Source organism: Meriones unguiculatus, chromosome 15 (genome assembly GCF_030254825.1).
Source record: "Meriones unguiculatus strain TT.TT164.6M chromosome 15, Bangor_MerUng_6.1, whole genome shotgun sequence".
Taxonomy (NCBI): Eukaryota; Metazoa; Chordata; class Mammalia; order Rodentia; family Muridae; genus Meriones; species Meriones unguiculatus.
This window is the reverse complement of record NC_083362.1, coordinates 3,986,899-4,004,252: the sequence shown is the minus strand read 5'-3', so window position 1 is coordinate 4,004,252 and position 17,354 is coordinate 3,986,899. Positions and strand designations below refer to the sequence as shown.

General features: G+C 51.6%; 3 protein-coding genes across 5 annotated transcripts in view; 2 read left to right on the top strand and 1 right to left on the bottom strand.

The window, feature by feature from the left end:
• The window catches only part of Snx8 (sorting nexin 8), a 49,223-nt gene extending 45,756 nt beyond the window's left edge, over positions 1 to 3,467 (top strand). Inside the window, exon 11 of the mRNA XM_021647553.2 lies at positions 2,073 to 3,467. Within this exon, the coding sequence (XP_021503228.1) occupies positions 2,073 to 2,186 (114 nt within the window). The 3' untranslated portion in view covers positions 2,187 to 3,467. The remainder of the gene's footprint in view (positions 1 to 2,072) is intronic.
• Positions 2,454 to 11,599, bottom strand: Nudt1 (nudix hydrolase 1). 3 transcript variants are annotated; one of them, XM_060368007.1, is made up of 5 exons: positions 11,468 to 11,599; positions 11,036 to 11,165; positions 8,584 to 8,748; positions 7,799 to 7,944; positions 2,454 to 5,967 (listed from the first exon to the last, which is right to left on the bottom strand). In XM_060368007.1, exons 2-5 carry the CDS (start codon positions 11,041 to 11,043, stop codon positions 5,795 to 5,797), a joined length of 492 nt encoding a protein of 163 aa, XP_060223990.1. In that variant the 5' UTR covers positions 11,044 to 11,165; positions 11,468 to 11,599; the 3' UTR covers positions 2,454 to 5,794. The 3 variants fall into 3 exon arrangements, with proteins under 3 accessions (XP_060223990.1, XP_021503235.1, XP_021503237.1); XM_021647560.2 differs by lacking the exon at positions 11,036 to 11,165 and having other exon boundaries at positions 11,468 to 11,597; XM_021647562.2 differs by lacking the exon at positions 11,036 to 11,165 and having other exon boundaries at positions 11,464 to 11,586.
• Positions 11,600 to 11,926: 327 nt separating this feature from the next.
• On the top strand, positions 11,927 to 16,383 carry Mrm2 (mitochondrial rRNA methyltransferase 2). The gene is made up of 3 exons (XM_021647554.2): positions 11,927 to 12,060; positions 12,476 to 12,765; positions 15,029 to 16,383. The coding sequence occupies exons 1-3, from the start codon at positions 12,053 to 12,055 to the stop codon at positions 15,469 to 15,471; spliced, it is 741 nt and encodes a 246-aa protein (XP_021503229.1). The 5' UTR covers positions 11,927 to 12,052; the 3' UTR covers positions 15,472 to 16,383.
• The last annotated feature ends 971 nt before the right edge of the window (positions 16,384 to 17,354 follow it).

The window sequence follows — 17,354 nt, the reverse complement described above, 5'->3', positions numbered from 1 at the left end:
GGTTATGAGCCAGCTGATGTGGGTTCTGGGAATGAACCCCTGGTGCTCTGCAAGAGCAGAAAGTGCTCCTAACTTCTGAGCCGTCTCTCCAGTGCCTCCTGCCCGCTTCTGAGACAGGATCTGTGTAGATAGACCTGGCTGGCCTTGAGATCTGCCTGCCTGTGCTTCCTGAGTGCTGGGACTGAAGGCGTGCACCACCAGACCTGGAACTGTTTTCTGCCTTTGTTGCTGTTTTTACCTTTATATGCATGTGTTGTGTGTGTGTGTGTGTGTGTGTGTGAATGTTTGCATGTGCATGGGTACATATGAATATGCAAGAGCATATATTTATGCATGCGTGTGGAGGTCATGGGTTGATGTGGGTAGTCTTCCTGGACCATTCCCTACCTTATATATTGAGGCAGAGTTGCAGTTACCTGAACCCAGAGCTCACTAGTTCTGCTAGGCTAACTAGCCAGGAGGCTCAGGTGGCTTCTGCCTCCCTTTGTGGGCTGCCACATCCACTTGATGTTTACCTGGGTGCTGGGCATCTGAACTCTAGGCTTCTAATATTCATGGCATCACGTTCTGCACTGAGCCATCCCCTCAGCCCTCCTAAGTGTTTACGTAGCTCCGAGTTTGGTTTGCTGTGGCGTCTGACTTCAGAGCACTAACATCAAAGCAACCACCAGCCCAGCGCAGACAACACTGGATACATTCAGGGCCAGCAGGAGTTGTGTGTCTGGTCTAGAAAATGCTATCTAACCTTGAGAGGGACAGCCTGTTTGATTTCAGCCTGGCCTATGACTAAGTGGCTTGCTGCAAGATGGGCTACTCTGATTAGCACTTGGAGGGGGAGTTTGATGACATCTGCCTTTCTAGCCTGTGTAGGTGGTTCTCCCTCCTCCCCCGCAAACATACACTCAACTTCCCTACCTTGACTTCCTTGATTTTCCAAGTGACTCTGGTGCCTCCTGCTGGCTATGGGAGCCTCATCTCTCTCTCTCTCTCCAAGAGGGCATTTCGTTGTCTGCTCTATGTGGGTTATAGGGACCAGATTTAGGTCATCAGGTTGGCAGCAAGCGTTTTTACCTGCTAAGCCATCTTGAAGGTCAGACCTTGAAGTTTTGATATCCTGAGCGCTGGGATGATAAGCAAACGCCACACACCTGAAATGTGGTGTTGGAGCTCCAAACCCAGGGCTTCGTGAATGCCAGGCAGACCCTTTGCCAGCTGAGCTACACCTTCAGCCCTCGGGGCCTCTTTTGACTTGTGTGCTTCCAAGATCTGAAAAACAGTACAGAGGGACAACCCACTAGTTTCCAGATGTTGACCTGGGTGTCATGGTCACAGATAGCGTCATATCCATCTGGGCTCAGAATCTGGGACAGATGGCTGGGCTCATTGATGGTCCCTGCCAACAAGGAACACAGAGGTAGGTCAGGCGGTATTAACATGTGTTTTTGACGGGTACATGATGGCTGGACTGTCTGTGTTGGGTGAGAAGTAACTGGTTCAAGTTAGAATTTCTGTTCTACTAGAGTTCCTGGTACTTGGCCTGCCTAGTTGCTTTCACAGCATCGAGACTGGTAGAGATGCTCGGTGGGTAGAGAGCTTCCCGGTATGCACAGAGCCCAGGGTTCCATCCCCAGTACAGCTCGTGCCGTAATCCCAGCACTCAGGAGACGGGCAGATCAGGAGTTCAAGGGCATCTTACCATATAGTAGTTACTGAGTTTCTTGTTTTTTATATGGGGTGCTGAGGAACAAACTTGGGGTCTCACACATGTTTAGTAAGCTGACTCTTAACTCTGAGCTACATCCCACCCCTGTCTTTTGGTTTTTAGGTCTCACTATGTAACCCAGGCTAGCCTGGAACTTGCAGTCCTTGTCTTTGCCTCTGGAGGGTGGGCCAACATTGAGAGAATAGGGGTGGTTTGCCTTCCCCTTCAGTAGTTCGGTTGTGGAGCCTGGCATGCGAGGGAGTGTGATGTGAGTGTCCTCCTGTGCATGCCACCAGATGACAAGAAGGGGAACTGGGTTGTTGCAGACCGGGCTGTGGCCGCCCACCGCCTTCCTTTCTTCCTCCTGCAGATGAGCAAGGTGTGGAATGACCTGAAACCGAAGCTGAGCTGCCTCTTCTCCGGACCTCACAGTGTGCTGACGCCACCCCGCTCCCCGCAGGAGGACGGCGTGTGTCCCCACTAGGGGCAAGGCCCACAGCAGAGCTCCCGTGGCCTCACTAAACCTCTTTGCAAACAGTGTCCCTGGCTGATTCCCTTCAGGCAGCAGCCACTGCCCTGAGCTGCCTGTGGGCTGTGCTGGTGGTCTTTGTGCCTCCCTGCTCCTGGGCAGGAGGTCTGTGTCCCCTGTCTGCCCTGTGGCCTGCTGATCAGGTCGGTAGTGGGAAGTTAGGGTGCTTTGGAATGGTTTGTGCCCTGTGCCCACAGTGCTAAGGGCCTTTTGTACCCAGCAAGTGGTGTGTCTGGGGGAGTGTGGAAGGTCACTGAGTGCTGGGGGAGCCTAGGGGTTAACCTAGCAGCAAACAGGTTGAAGGACTGGCCTGCCCTATGGCCTGGCAAGGAGCTGCTCAATCCCTGAGGGTGGGAACGGGACCATAGGCTAGGGCGTGCAGACATTCTGGGAGGCGTGTTTGAGGCCAGGCGGGAAGTGTGCTGCAGGAGGGAGCGGAGTGTGCAGGGTTTGGTGCTTTGGAGGACAGATTTCACTCCAGTGCTATCCATGGAGCCCAGGTCCACAGCCTCTCGAGGTCTACGGTAGATCAGGGCTCGGGGTCCTTTCTTGTGTTGGGTTTTGGAGGGTGGGAGTGAGGAGGGCTTGTGGAGGAGCACCGGAGATGGGCATCCCTGTTGGGTGCCCAGACCTCAGGAGCAAGAGTGTGGGCTGCTTCCCACCAGGCTGTCGGGCAGCAGGTTCCACCTGGATGTGAGCCGTTTCCTTTACCGATCTCCCGCCCCTGTGTTTAGTGCTCCAGGACCCCAAGCCTGGCAATGGAGCCTGCCTTTTCTCACACAGTCACTCCCAGACTGGGCTGTGGGTACCTGACTCCAAACTTGAGGTTCCACTCCCAGGGTGCAGCGGAACCAAGAGTCCCTGCACGCTTCTGGCATCCTGCTGCCCAAGCTGTGTGCCACTCCACAGCATGCCTGTGGCTGCCAGAAAGATGGAGAAGCACAAGTATCGCTGGATCTCCCTCCTGCTTGCCCCTTTTCCTGGGTCGAGTGGGGCCCAGCCTTAGCCTTAACTGGACAGTCCTGGGGCCAGCAGAATGGGAGTGAAGGGAACAGTTTCTCTGGGTGCTCCCTACTTTGAATTAGCCTGCCTGGCTGAACAGCTGGGCAGGGGCAGTGGGGCTCTGGGTGAAGGGAGTCAGGAAGCTGATGATGTGGGCTCCGCTTGATGGATGAAGCACTTTATGGACTGCGGGAATCAGTTACTGCCACACCCAATAAACTGGAAGTGTTTACAGATGGTTTCCATGATGCAGTTTCTCTTCAGAAACCCCCATGAGCATGGTCAAATGAGTCTTGGAAACCGGAGCCTGGAGTTTCGGGGTGGGCAGTTGCCCCTAACCTGCGGGTCCCTGTTGGCAGAGTGTTGTATGTAGCTTCCTCCCTCCACCTGGAGGGAGGGTCCTCAGACTCAGAACCTGGAATGTACATGGCTCACGAGATCCCTCCCTGAGGTGGTGCCCACAGTGACAGTTGCTAAGGGGAGGAGACTCTGACCTGCTGAGCCCCCTCGAGGGCTGCAGTTGTCAGACCTAGCCCAGGCCAAGTTTGCTGTTTGAGGAGTCCCTGCTCCTGTGAGCTGAGCCCTCACCCACATTCCTGTAAGTAACCCCAGAGAACCCACTAACTCACTAAGTAGGACTTCACAGTCATCTGTGATCTGTCTTTAGGGCTGGATTAGTTGAGTTCCATTTCCCCAATGAAAGAAATATAGTGCAAAAGGGTTTAACTCATGTCACTTTGGGGGAGCAGGGGATCGCAGTGAGAGTTTGAACCAGCTGGACACGTTCCCTCCAGAGTTAAGCAGGGAACAGATCAGAGAGTGCGAGCCACAGCCCAGCTTGCTTTCTGCACTCTGGCATGGTGCAGCATTCCCTTCCGAGGGGAAGTCAAGACAATCCCAGACATGCCCACAGGCCACCCTGATCTGCAGCCCTCTCTGAGACGCTCTTCCAGGTCATTCTAAATAATGTCAGGTTGACAGGTAAGACTGACACCATAAGGGCTGGAGGTGGCTCAGTAATTAAGAGCGCTTGCTGCTCTTCAGAGGACCCGAGTTCAGTTCCTAGTACCCACGTCAGATTGCTCCCAGTGTCCTCACTTCAGCTCCAGTGGCATCGCCGTCTCTGACTTCCATGGTGCCTGTACTCATACACATCACTGCCATCCCACGCACCTGCTCAAAAGTGAGTCAAGAGGAGGGGCTGCAGTGATGCCCCAATCTCAGCATTTACGTCTAGGCCCCTTTCGCTTTATGGAGGTTCAGCTAAGCTATCCATAGCTTCTGAGTATGATTACCGTATATGTGTATACTTTATTGTAAATTGTGTGTATAGGGGCGTGTGTACATGAGTGCTGGTGCCTGGGGAGGTCAGAAGGTGTCAGCCGCTGAAGCTGAAGTTACAGGTGGTTAAGAGCTGCCCAGTGTGTGTGCTGGGGACTGAACTCTGGTCCTCTGCAAGAACAGCACCACTGAGCCATCACTCAGCCCTCTTGGGTCTCCCTAACGGCTCCCTCCTCTTGAAAACAGCAGTTAGGGATGGTTCAGATGCAGCGTGAAAATAGCGTGCTTTCAAGATCCATTGATAATCACTTCCATTGTGAGGTCTAAGATGCAGCCCCCAGAAGTTCGGGCTGTGCCACGAGGGGAATGCTTCACTGCCACCATCACGACAGCAGGGACCTGGCTGGAACCCTGAGGCAGTGCTTCTCAGGTGTTGCAGGCTCTGCTCTGATTGGTTATTTTTACCTGATTTGCCTACCCTGGATCTATATAATCCTGTGGATACAGCCTTTCTTTCAGTCAGACCAGCCCCTACCTGGAGTCCTGGTCCTGGTTGGCAGCCCAGCTCCTGGCCAGAGGCATACTTGTCTTCCTCGGAGACACATGAGACCAGTGGCACTAGCTTCTCTCTATGCACCTGCTCCCTGCAGATTTTCTTTGGGTGTCCACTCTGGCAGCCTGCACTCAGCAAACACTTCAGAGATTCTACTTTTTCACTCAGATTGTCATCTCTGTGTGAAAACAGCTCTCACCTCACCTTTGGTGTCTGTCCACCCTGTCTGGGGTAGTGTAACAAGACAGAATTGACTGTCTCGCTGCCTGGCAGGTCTCTCCTCTCCACTCACACCACTCACTGTTCTTGATGCTGCAATCACACAGCAACGTGGAGGAGCAAGGGTTTATTTTGGCTCACAGATCAAGAGAGACAGTCTCTCACAGCAGATAAGGCATAGTGGCAGGAGTGTTATGGGGCTGGTCTTGTCATCAGTCAGGAAGCAGAGAGCAGACAGGAAGTGGGGCTTACTCATAAGACCTTAAGGGCTGTCTTTCATCTCAGACCCTCAGTGACTCAGTTTCCCCATCAGTGCTCTGCCTTCTACAAGTGCCATAACTGTCTAAAACAGTACCAGTAGGTAGGAACGAAATGTTCAGACATGTCTTGGCGACATTTCACATTTTAGCCACAACGTCTTGCAGCCAGCCCTTCTTCAGGGTGCCCTTGGACAGACAGCCGTGGCTGTGCAGAAACAGGAGCACCCGGGCAGAAGCAGACCTCTGGGTTAGAGCTCATCCACCTCACGCAGCGAGTAGTCAAGGATGGTGTCCTGATCCTGGAACCTGAAGTGCCCACAGAACTTTTTCTTCTGAAGCAGCAGTGGGAACCAATAGCTGTCATCCGGCCACATGTCTGCAAAAGGGATCTGGTCCAGTTGGAACCACTGAGGACGCATTTCTGGGGCAGGGGGTGAGGAAGAACACTGATGTTGAACACTGGTTTCAGATGACCCGAGAGGGGTCACCCTGGATCTGTGTGAACACTCGTTGGGAAATTTTGTTTTGTTTGAGACATGGTCTGAGTGTGTAGTCCTGGCTGGCCTTGAAACCAGAGCTGTTAAGTATCGGGATATGTCTGTGTGAACAAATGCCACACGTGTGGGTGCCAGTGGAGGCCAGAGGGGAGTTGGAGCCACATGGGGGCAGTCACATGTGCCCAGTGTGGGTGCTGGAGACTGAACATGGCTTCTCTGGAAGACTAGGCTTGTAGCCATTGAGAGCTCTCTCCAGCTGTTTGGACGTTTTGGTTGTTATTTATAAAAATTTTTTTACAGGTTTTATGTTATTTTTAGCTGCATGTGTTCATACATGTTTGTGTGTGGATGTAGGCACGAGTCTGGGTGCCTATTAGAGGCAGAGGCATTGGGTCAGGGGCTGCTGTTGGTCAGTTGTGAGCCCCTGTGGGTACGGGGAGGCAAGTGTGGTTTCTCTGCAAGAGCAGCATGTGACCTTAACTGCTGAACCAGCCTTCTAACGTTCTCTCCTCTTAAACCGTCTGTAAAATTAGTTCATGTGCACACCTCATGCGGTGTGCATGCAGCGCCTAGAGAGGCCAGAAGAGGGCATCAGTGGCGCTGTGCACAGTCGGGAGCAGCCTGTGGACACTGGGAAAAGCACGTGGGCCCTCTACAAGGACAGCAAGAGCTCGTAACCTCTGAGCCATCTCTAGCCCCTGGAGCTTTTTGAGACAGGATTTCCACACTGTAGCCCAGGCTGCTCTGGAATGAGCAGTAATTCTCCCACCTCAGATTTCTGGTTCCTGCTGGGTATATATATAGTTGGTACAACCACGCCTGCTTTGTTCTATTTTCTTGGATACGGGGACTTTCTTTGGCGCTCTGGCTGGCCTGGCATTCAGTATGGAGCCCAGGCTGGTCTTGAATTCAAGGCAATCCTCCTGCCTCAGCTTCCTTGGTGCTGGGGCCATGCATGTGCACCATTAAACCTAGCTTATCTGAGAAGAGCTCATCCTCATGACCGTCTCTTGGTTTTGAGAGGGTTAGAACCCATTCTGTCTGTATGCTTCCAGATCCACGTTTCTGCCCCAGATCCGGAGTCATGTGCTGCGCTATCATACCTGCTTCCTTCCTTGCTTGCTCGTTTCCCGAGACCTGAGCTGGGTTGGGATTGTAGACCCGGTTCATGTCCTGGTGGGGTGGAGCTCAGGGTCTTGTGCTTGCTAATGAGGCACCCTGCCAGCTGAGCCGCACACCCAGCTAGCTGCTCCTTCTCTCCTTTTGGTTTCTAACTTTGTGTGACCCTGGCCGTCCTGGAACTCACCCCGTAGATCAAGCTGGCCTTGAACTAGAGCTCCTCCTGCCTCTGCCTCCCCAGCGCTGGCACTGAAGGTGTGCGTCACTACTGCCTGGCTGCTGCTGCTTCTGCTGTTTTTTTTTTTTTTTGTTTGTTTGTTTTTTTTAAAGAGGTTGGCTTTGAACTCACAGAGATATCCCCATCCCTTCTTCCCAAGTGTTGGGATAAAAATGCATGTGCCAGTATGTACAGCTGATTGCCCTATCTTGTGAAATAAATAAATGGGCTCATATCTGAGAGACAAGGCAGCTTTGCCGGGCTGCCTCGGGTCTGGAGGCTAAGCAAACACAGGAAGGTGGGCGCAGACTTGGGGCCTGCACTTGGCAGGGGCCAGTTCCTCTCTCCTAGGCAGGCAAAGGAGGCTGGGCACCCATCCCTGCCCACGGTGGGAAGGAGGGGGTAGGGCCAAGGCTCACCGTCACTCTCTGTGGGCGTCCCGTGCACGTGTTCAGCAGAGAAGATATGCACGTCCATCGGCTCGGGGGAACCCACAAACTCAAACGAGATGTGGCCCACCTTGTGCAGCACGTCCACTGTCAGGCCGCTTTCTTCCTGAAGCTCCCTGCGGCAGAGGTGGGCAGGAAGGAAGTGGATGGCGTTAGGTAGCTCAGAGCACGGCATCCATGCTCACAGGGCGAGGGTGTGGCACTGCAGCCTCAGGACTTGTGAGATTCATGTTGTGGGAGGACACCATGCAGAGACATTGTTATATCCAACTCAGGAATTACCTTGAACTTCAAAAGTTCAGGCATGGTAGTGTACACCTATAATCCCAACCAGGGCTACTGAAATATGTAGAAAAACCCTTTATGAGGGCTAGAAAGATGACACAGTGGTTGAGAGCACTAGCTGTGCTCCCAAAAGGCCTGGGTTCAATTCCCAGCACCCACACAGCAGTTAACACTGTCTGTAACTTGTTCCAGGGGATTTGATACCGTCATACATACAGATATGTGAGCAAAATACCAATGCACATTAGGAAAAAAAAAAAGAGACCCCTTTAAAAAAATTAAAAGCTCAGCATGGAAGTAGCATCTGCCTTTAATCCCAGTACTCTGGAAGTAACGGCAGGTGGATCTCCCTGAGTTCAAGGCCAGCCTGGTCTACATAGCATCTGCAGGTTTCCAGGGTATGTTTCCTACTCTCAAGGTCCTCATCCCCAGCGAGGCTGGCTCTGTGGTGAGAACTCCATTCTCCTTACCTCTTAGCCGCGTCCTCAATGGTCTCTCCTTCCTCCACTTTACCCCCGAAGCCATTCCAGCGGCCAGCACCAAAGCCTCTCTTCTTCATGCCCAGGAGGACACGCTGAGGCTGCAGCACCAGCACCAGGGTATAGAGCCTTGAGGTGCCCATGGTCTCCTGGGTCCTGTGAAAACAGAGGCTGCTTGGCCTGTGGTCTGTCAGAGTGTGCGTCATACGTGTGCTGTAGTGAATGGTGGCCACGTGGGAGGTGGAAGGTATGGCGTGCTGGTAATCCCCTAGTCAAAAGGTAAATCCTGTACCTTACTAGGGCGTGTACAAATGTGCCTTTGAACCCTCCCTTTTCTCTTATTATTATTACATTAACTTTTTTGCAGTGGCGGGTATGGAACTCAAAAACCTTGAGCATATTAGGCTAGTGCTCTATTGTTGAGCCACACCCCAGCCCCTCACTAGGGGATTCTAGGCAGGGGCTCTACCACTGAGCCACACCCCAGCCCCTCACTGGGGGATTCTAGGCAGGGGCTCTAGCACTGAGCCACACCCTAGCCCCCCACTGGGGAATTCTAGGCAGGTACTCTATTACTAAGCCACACCCCAAACCTCACTGGGGCATTCTAGACAGGTGCTCTACCACTGAGCCATACTCTCCAAGCACTGAGCCACCTCTCCAGTCTCTCTGTGCCAACTTCTTGTTTATTACTTTATTATTTTCTTGGCCTCAACTGGTTAAAGAGTATCCAGAGACTGGAATCCTTTTAAGAGATTGCAGTATATAAGAAAAGGAACCTGAATGGGGACTAGAGAAATGATATTGGTTAAGAACATTTGCTGCTCTTCCAAAGGACTGGGTTCCTTTCCTAGCATCCACATGGTGGCTCAAACTGTCTAACTCCAGTTCTGATGCCCTCTTCTGGCATCTTTGGGGGCACCAGCCACACACATAGTGCACAGATATAAATGGGAACAAAACATCAATACTCAGGCTAGAGAGATGGCTCAGAGATGGCCCAGTGAAGAGCACTGGCTGCTCTTCTAGAAGTATGGCAGCTCACAACTGTTTGTAACTCCAGTTCCAGAGGACCTGGCACCTCACACAGACATGCACACATGCAAACATCAGTGCACATAAAAATAAATAAAATTAAAAGAAAACAAAAACATTAGAGGTGGGCCTGGTGGGGCATGCCAGCAGATTAAATCTGATTTGATCCCAGCAGATTAAAGGGTAAGCAGAGGCAGGCAGATCTCTGTGAGTTCAAGGCCAGCCTGGAGTCTGTGATAGTCAGGGCTCTTGTTACACAGAGAAATCCTGTCTCAAAAAACCAAAACCAACCAACCAACCAACCAAACAAACAAACAAAAACCCACTATATTTATAGGTTATAAGTTAACTTTAAAAAAGACAAGGAGGAGGAGGGGAAGAAAGGAGATCTGGAAGTTCGGTGATGAGGCTGGTCAAGAGAGGAAGTAGGTTTAGCCTGTGTCCTTGTCCTGACACTGACTAGCTCAGCAAAGTCAGCCATCTCTTAGGAAGCACCAGCTGTATACAGCTGTCTTTCCATATCCAGGGGTCACTGGTACCAGGATACCCCACACTGCCATGGATACCAGAATCAAAGCATGATGAAACCATTTCTCTGAAATATGCCTGTACCTTACACACCTCCTCTAGCCCACTTTAAGTGCCAGCACATACTGTGTTAAATAGTTCTCCTGTTGTAATGGCAGATGTCCATTACAGATGAGTGATTTGTTTTGCAAGTGTTTTAAATGATATGGAATCATTCCATGTGGTCCAGTCTGGGCTTAAACTCACGATCCTCCTGCCTCAACAACGTGAGTGTCAGAATGACAGGCATGGCCAACCACCTGTCTCAGTGAAGTGAGTTGTGAGGACAGATTGGAATCTGGAAGAATGAGCTGGGTCGTGCTTCTGGTGACTGACGTCAATTCTAACATGTACCCCAAAAACTGCTTTCCCCTCTGCAAATGGAGATATCCTAGCTCACAGTTGTTGGGTTTATTAAGTGGGACAGAACTTTCAAACAAGCTTAGCTGGGTTTGGAGAACATTTTTGACTTGCATATACTGAGCCCAGCGATGACCAATTTTTGTGCGATGTGTGCATGTGTGTGTCCCTGCCTGTGTGTAGAGAGCAAAGTTGACATTGGGCACCTTCCTTAATTGCTCTTCACCTTACAATTCTTTTCATATTAAAAAAAAAATCTAGAGTCGGCCATGTTGGTGCATGCCTTTAATCCCAGCACTTAAGAGGCAGAGAGACAGTTGGATTTCTGAGTTCAAGGCCAGTCTGATCTACAGAGTGAGTTCTAGGACATCGAAGGCTATAAAGAGAACCCTGTCTTGGAAAATCAAAAATAAATAAATGAAATAAAAAAAATGAATAAATGAAGTAAGTAGAGAAATAAAAAAAAAAAAATGTGGCCTACCTGTGCATTCAGTGCCCAGAGGTCAGTAGAGGGCCCTGGCTCCCAGAAATGGAAGTTAAAGATTAGGAACATGCTGGGAACTTGACCCTGGTCTTGTGCAGGAGCAGCCAGTGCTCTTTCCAGCGCCATACTGCATTTTAAAAAAGATTTTCCGTTTACTTCTGTGTGTATGTCCTTCTCTTTGTATGTACATCTTCATGTGGCTAACCCTGGAGGCCAGAAGAGGAGGTTGGATCCTCTGCCTCCCGCTACGGGCGCTGCGGTTACAGGGGCATGTCACACTAGCTTCTTGTGGGTTCTGGGGCCTGAACTCAGGTCCTCAGGCTTGTGGGGCAAGCATTTCACAGGCATCCACCACCCCAGCTGCACTTAACCTTGTTTTCAAAAGCGACCCCGTGTAGTAAGACTAAGAACTGCAGAAGACTTACTTACTCTCACTTCCTGAGGTGAAAACTGATGCCCAGAGAGCCTATAAGCACGCTAGGGTGTCCTGGACGTCAGCTCAGTGTTCTGTCAGCTCAGGCTGTGAGAGATGGCGAATCGGATGCGTGTCAGGAAGCTGTCCAATGCCAGGGTTCGGGTGCTGACAGACACCTGCTGGGAACTGAGGTCAACTGCTGCAGGTGTTGGTGGCCATGCACACGGAGTGCCTGCAGGGAGCACTCTGCAAAGCTGTTTCCTGGCCTCCCCTTCCAGGGGCTTTGCAACTTGGCTGTAAACAGCGCTTCTTCTAGCTTCCCGCCCATTGCTCCCTATCTTCTGTCGTTTCCCTTAGTCTCCCCGAACTCAGCACCCCAGCCTTCCTGGTTGGCTTGAGGCCGCCTAACGCACCCCATCCTCCCCAGACACCCCCAGCGCCCAGCACCCTTGCTGCCTCCCGTCTCACAGGCACGCAGCTCCCACACACCGCGAACCGTCCATACCTTCGCGCCCTGGCTGCAGCTTCCTGGGCGGGACCTCACGCTGGAAGCGAGGGCGGGACTTCCGGCGGCGGGAGGAACCCGCCCGCAAGTAGCTATGGCCTGGTGAGTGGAGTTTCGAGGTTGACCTGCGCTAAAAGGGCGTCTGCCTCGGTCTTGCGCGGGGTGGGGGACGGCAGTTGGGAGCTCAGTGAATTGGGTCGCAGAAGGGCGAAATAAGTGGGGACATGGCTCGGCGGAGAAAGCATGCTTGGGGATTGGAGTTCCGGTGCCCAGAACCGACAGAGTTCTGGGCTTGTGTGCTGACCAAATGTGACGCCGGTGCTAGGGAGGCAGGGAAAAGGGGCCCCCGGAGCAAGCTGGCTAGATACACCGGCTGGTTGGCGACCGTACCTCAGTATGTAAGGTAGAGGGCAAGCCAGAAGGACAGCCCTGGTCAGCTTTGGGTCCCCATGTGCTCGCAGACCTTCTTGCCTGCCTCTGTGTGATGTCCACCTGCTGACTCCTTTCTCTCCACCAGGTACGCGAAGCTGGTGGGCATTCCCCTTAGGGTTCAGAGGTTCCACACAGCCGCGTGTCACTGCAAGGGCCGGACTGGCGCCGAGCACCAGTGGCTCACGCGGCACCTGAAGGACCCGTTTGTGAAGGCTGCAAAGGTGGAGAGTTACCGCTGCCGCAGCGCCTTCAAGCTCCTGGAGATGAATGACAAGCATCACATCCTGAGGCCTGGTCTCCGGGTGCTGGACTGCGGGGCGGCCCCGGGAGCCTGGAGTCAGGTGGCAGTGCAGAGAGTCAACGCCACGGGCGCAGGTGGGCCCCGCCTGTCACCCCCAGCTCCTCGGGCTGCCAGGAGCCGGAGGAATGCTAGCGAGCAACTCTTTACCCAGAGACAGTTTTTGAGTAGCTTTCTAAGTTGGTTTAGAGATGATAGAGAAGTAGGTCACGGGGCTGGGGACCGAACAGCTGCTAAGTTAAACAGGTGTGCGGGCAGGCCTACGATCCTAACTTTTGGGTAGTGGAGGCGGGAGGATTAGAAGTTCAAGATCATCCCAGCCTTATGTTGTGTAGGCAGTCTAGCACGTAATTTTTTTCTCTGCCGCTCATTGAAAAAAAAAAGCAGCGGTGAAGAACTGGTGGTTCTCAACATGCGGGGCTCGACTCCTCTGGAGATCATAGGATATTTACGTCCTGATTCGTAACAGTGGCAAAATTACAGTTTTGAAGGAGCAACGAAGTAGTTTTGTGGTTGGGGATCACTACCACGTGAGGAACTTGCCAGTTAGGAAGGTTGAGGGCCGCTGGCTTAGTGGTTAAAAAGGTGCTTGCCACCAAGCCTGACGGTCTGAGTTCTCTCCGAGACCTATATGGTGAAGGAGAGAATTGACATTGAAAGGCGTTTTGGCCTCCACAAGTATGTCATGGCTACTTGTACACACATATACCATTAAATAAACAAAATGTTGTTTAAAAGAGAACAAAGAAGAAAACTAAAAATAGATCGCGTGAACTGGCAACCAGCCTGGGCTCTGTGCCACTCTCTGTCTCAAAACAAACAAATGAAAAAAAAACCCGCAAAATTAAACAGTAGCATCTGGCTTGCTTTCTGCTGCTGTGATGAGCACTGACCAAAAAACCTTTCTTTTGGCTTATCTGAAGAGAAGGCAGAGGCAGAACCTGCAGCAGAGACTGTGGGGTCCCTCTGCTTACTGTCTTGCTTCTCCTTGCTCGCTCAGCCCGTTTTTTTATAGGACTCAGGACCACTGCCCAGGGCTGGCACTGCTCAGAGTGGGCTGGGCCCCCACATCAGTCATCAATCGAGAAAAATGCTGTCTAGGCCAGGCTGAGGAGGCATTTTCTCAGTTGAGGTGTACTGTTACGTATTATCCTACCTACACGACCTGCCAGGAGTGTTAAACCACATCCCGTGATTGGGCTTCGCTGGAGCTTTGGTTTTTATTTTTGTTTTTTGGAGACAGGGTTTCTCTGTGTAGCCTTGGCTGTTCCGGACTTGCTTTGTAGAAAAGGATGGCCTAGAACTCACAGAGATCCACCTGCTTCTGTCTCCTCAGTGTTGGGATTAATGGCACGTGCCACCACCAGCTGGCTTAGTGTGTGTTAATAGGGACTTAATAATATTCTCTGTGTCAAATGGTGCCCAAAGAGAAAACAGCCACACCTGTGACCCTAGAACTCTGATGGTGGAGGCAGCAGGAATTCCAGGCCTAGTCATAGGGTCTCAAAGAACCAGCAGCCAGAAAGGAAGGGCTCTTACAGAGGAGTCAGTGAGAGGACTTTGTATGGTTCCTGGCACCCAGGTCAGGCAGTTCCCAACCTCCTTAACTCCAGTTCCAGGCCCGGGACTCTACAGGCACCTACGCTTAAGTGCACATTCACATGTGCAAACATACTGTAAATAAATAATTCAGAAAACTAAAACATCAGCAGGGCATGCTCTCACATGCCTTTGATTCTAGTCCTTCAGTAGCAGAGGGGTCAGGTCTCTGAGTTTAGGGCTACCCTGGTCTACGCAGTGAGGCTGTCTCATCAAAAGCATACAAATAGGAAGGCCTGTTGGGAGCTAGGTGTGATGATGCCCACCCGTAACCTTAAGTGCTCACTGGGTTAAGATCATAGCTTGGGCCAGCCTTGGCTACCTAGTGAGAGTCCCACTTTAGAACCAAAACACAAAAATAAGTTATTTGGAGGAAGAATCTTTGTAGAGAAGAGGAGCTTGGGGTAGCGAACTGACTGGGAAGTGGGATTCAGCACCTTGACTGACTGTGGTCCAACCTCCACTATCGCTCAGGATGGTCAGGAGACTAAGGGGATTAGAGGACACCCTACCCCACACCATCGGTCTTTTAGCAACTTTGATAGACGGGTCTCACGTGGTAGCAGCTGGCCTTGAACTTGTGACAGTCCTGCCCTCCGGCTCCCAAGCCTATGCTATCACGTTTCTCACAAGTCTTCAGACAAAGGGCTGCTCCCTGTGGTCCCGGTGCCTGTCTCCTGTGGCTTGTATTCTGGTGGGGAGACACCTGATATGACGGTGCTTTGTTCTGTTGCTTCGTAGATCCCAGCTCTCCTGTGGGCTTTGTGCTGGGCGTCGATCTCCTTCACGTATTCCCTTTGGAAGGAGCAACTTTTCTATGCCCCGCTGATGTGACTGACCCCAGAACTTGCCAGAGAATTTTAGAACTGCTTCCCGGAAGGAGAGCAGACGTGATTCTGAGTGACATGGCACCCAATGCCACTGGCATCCGGGGCCTTGACCACGACAGGCTTATCAGCTTGTGCCTCAGCCTTGTGGACATGGCTACGGACACCCTGCAGCCCGGGGGCACTCTGCTGTGTAAAATCTGGGCGGGAAGCAGAAGCCACCTGCTCCAAAGGAGACTGACCCAGGAATTCCGGAACACAAAGGTCGTGAAGCCCGCGGCCAGCAGGAAGGAGTCTTCAGAGGTGTACCTCTTAGCCACACAGTACCGTGGCAGGGAGGGCTGTCCGGAGCACTGAGCCGGCCCTGTCCTCTGGGCACACCCTCCTGAGCGGGGCTGGGATCTGAGCTGCACTGTGGGTATGAACGGCACACTGAGGTCTTTAAAGAGATGAAAAATGATAACAATGGGCCAGCACGATGGCTCAGTGCGCACAGAGGCTCACTGCTCGGCCTGATGGCACACAATGTGAACAAACGCATTGCTGTGGTTAGCTTTTGTCAGTTTACCACAAACTTAGCTTTATCTGGGAAGAAAGGCCCCAACTGAGGAATTGCCTTTGTCAGGTTGGCCAGTGGGCAAGTGTGTGAGACATTTTCTTGATTGGTGGTCTAAGTGGGAGGGCACAGCCCAGTGAAAGCGTGCCACCCCTGGGCAGGTGGTCCTGAGTTGTACAAGAAAGTGGGCTGAGCAAGACATGAGGAGCAAGCCAGAAGCCACACCCACCTGGTCTCTGCTTCAGTTACTGCCTCAGGTTCCCACCTTGAGAACCCACCTTGACCTTTTCAATGACAGACTTGTGTCAGGATGAGCAGGCCAAATAAACCCTTTCCTCCCAAGGTTGTTCTATGTGCCGGAAACAAAATACAAAGCCAGTCTTCTCTATCAGGATTTTATTTTTCAGGCTTTTGTTTGTTTTTGAGATTGGGTTTCACTCTATGGTCCTCCTGCCTCGGCCCCCCAAGTGCTGAGATTACACTGCTACACCTGATTCTTATGAGGAAGATAGGTGGAGAGCGAAGGATTAAAAAAAAGCAAAAAACAACTAGGCAGTGGTGACAAACGCCTTTAATCCCAGCACTCAGGAGGCAGAGGCAGGCGGATCTCGGAGTTCTAGGCCACCCTACAGAGCAAGTTCCAGGACAGGGCTACACAGAGAACCCTGTTGGAATAAATAAATAACTAAATAAAAATAAACGGTTGGATGGGAGAGAGCTGTTGGTTTGGGATTGAGAGTCAGCAGCAGAGAGCCTGAATCTTGAAAAAAACTAACTATATGGTTGATGGAGGGAGAAGGGCCATAGATTTGTTGGGCTGGGATCGAGGCTCAGCAGCAGAGAGCCTATCTGGTGTGTAAAAGGCTCCAAGTAGATCCCTAGCACCCCCAAAAATAAAAACAGCTGGTATCCATGCTGTGATACTCCAGATCCAAGGACCGAAGATCATTGCCAAAGCCAGTGGCAAAGCACTTCCTCTGACCTTCACCCAGCTTGAATTGCATGGTTATCAGCATCTTTGAGTATCTGTGTGTGTGGCATTGGTGCATGCTTGGAGAAGCAGGGCTTGTCATCTTTCAATTACTTCATTTTATTTACTGAGACAGGCTTGCATTCTGAACCCTGATTAGGCTAGATAGGCTGGCTGGGCAGTGAACTCTCAGAATCACAGAACTCTGTCCTTTGACAGTGTCACACAGGTATAATGTGCATCTCTGAACCCAGAAGCCTCTTACTCCCTCCTAGAGTCCCTTTTCCCCATTCATGTCTGTCTGTTGGGCAGGAGTCTGTGTGATCCTGTGTTTGAGCTGGAAAGGCCTGACATTCAGCCTGTGGTCCATCACATGGGAGGCAGAGACAGGGACTCTCCACAGTAAGCTGTTCAGCCAGACTAACCAAACCTGTGCTGGAGTTCAGCAAGAAACCCCGCCTCAAACAAACAAAAAACAGAGGCCAGGTGTGCTGGTACACACCTGTAGTCCCTGCACTCTGGGAGGCAGAGGCAGGCGGACCTCTGTGGGTTCGAGACCAGTCTGGTCTAAAAAGTCCAGGATAGCTAAGGTTACTCAGAAAAACCCTGTTCGAGACCAAAAAAAAAAAAAAAAAAAGACAAGAAAAGACAGGAAACATTGTTATCAGAGCTTCAGCTGTTTACACTTACCAGAAGGTTCCATCATCAAGGATG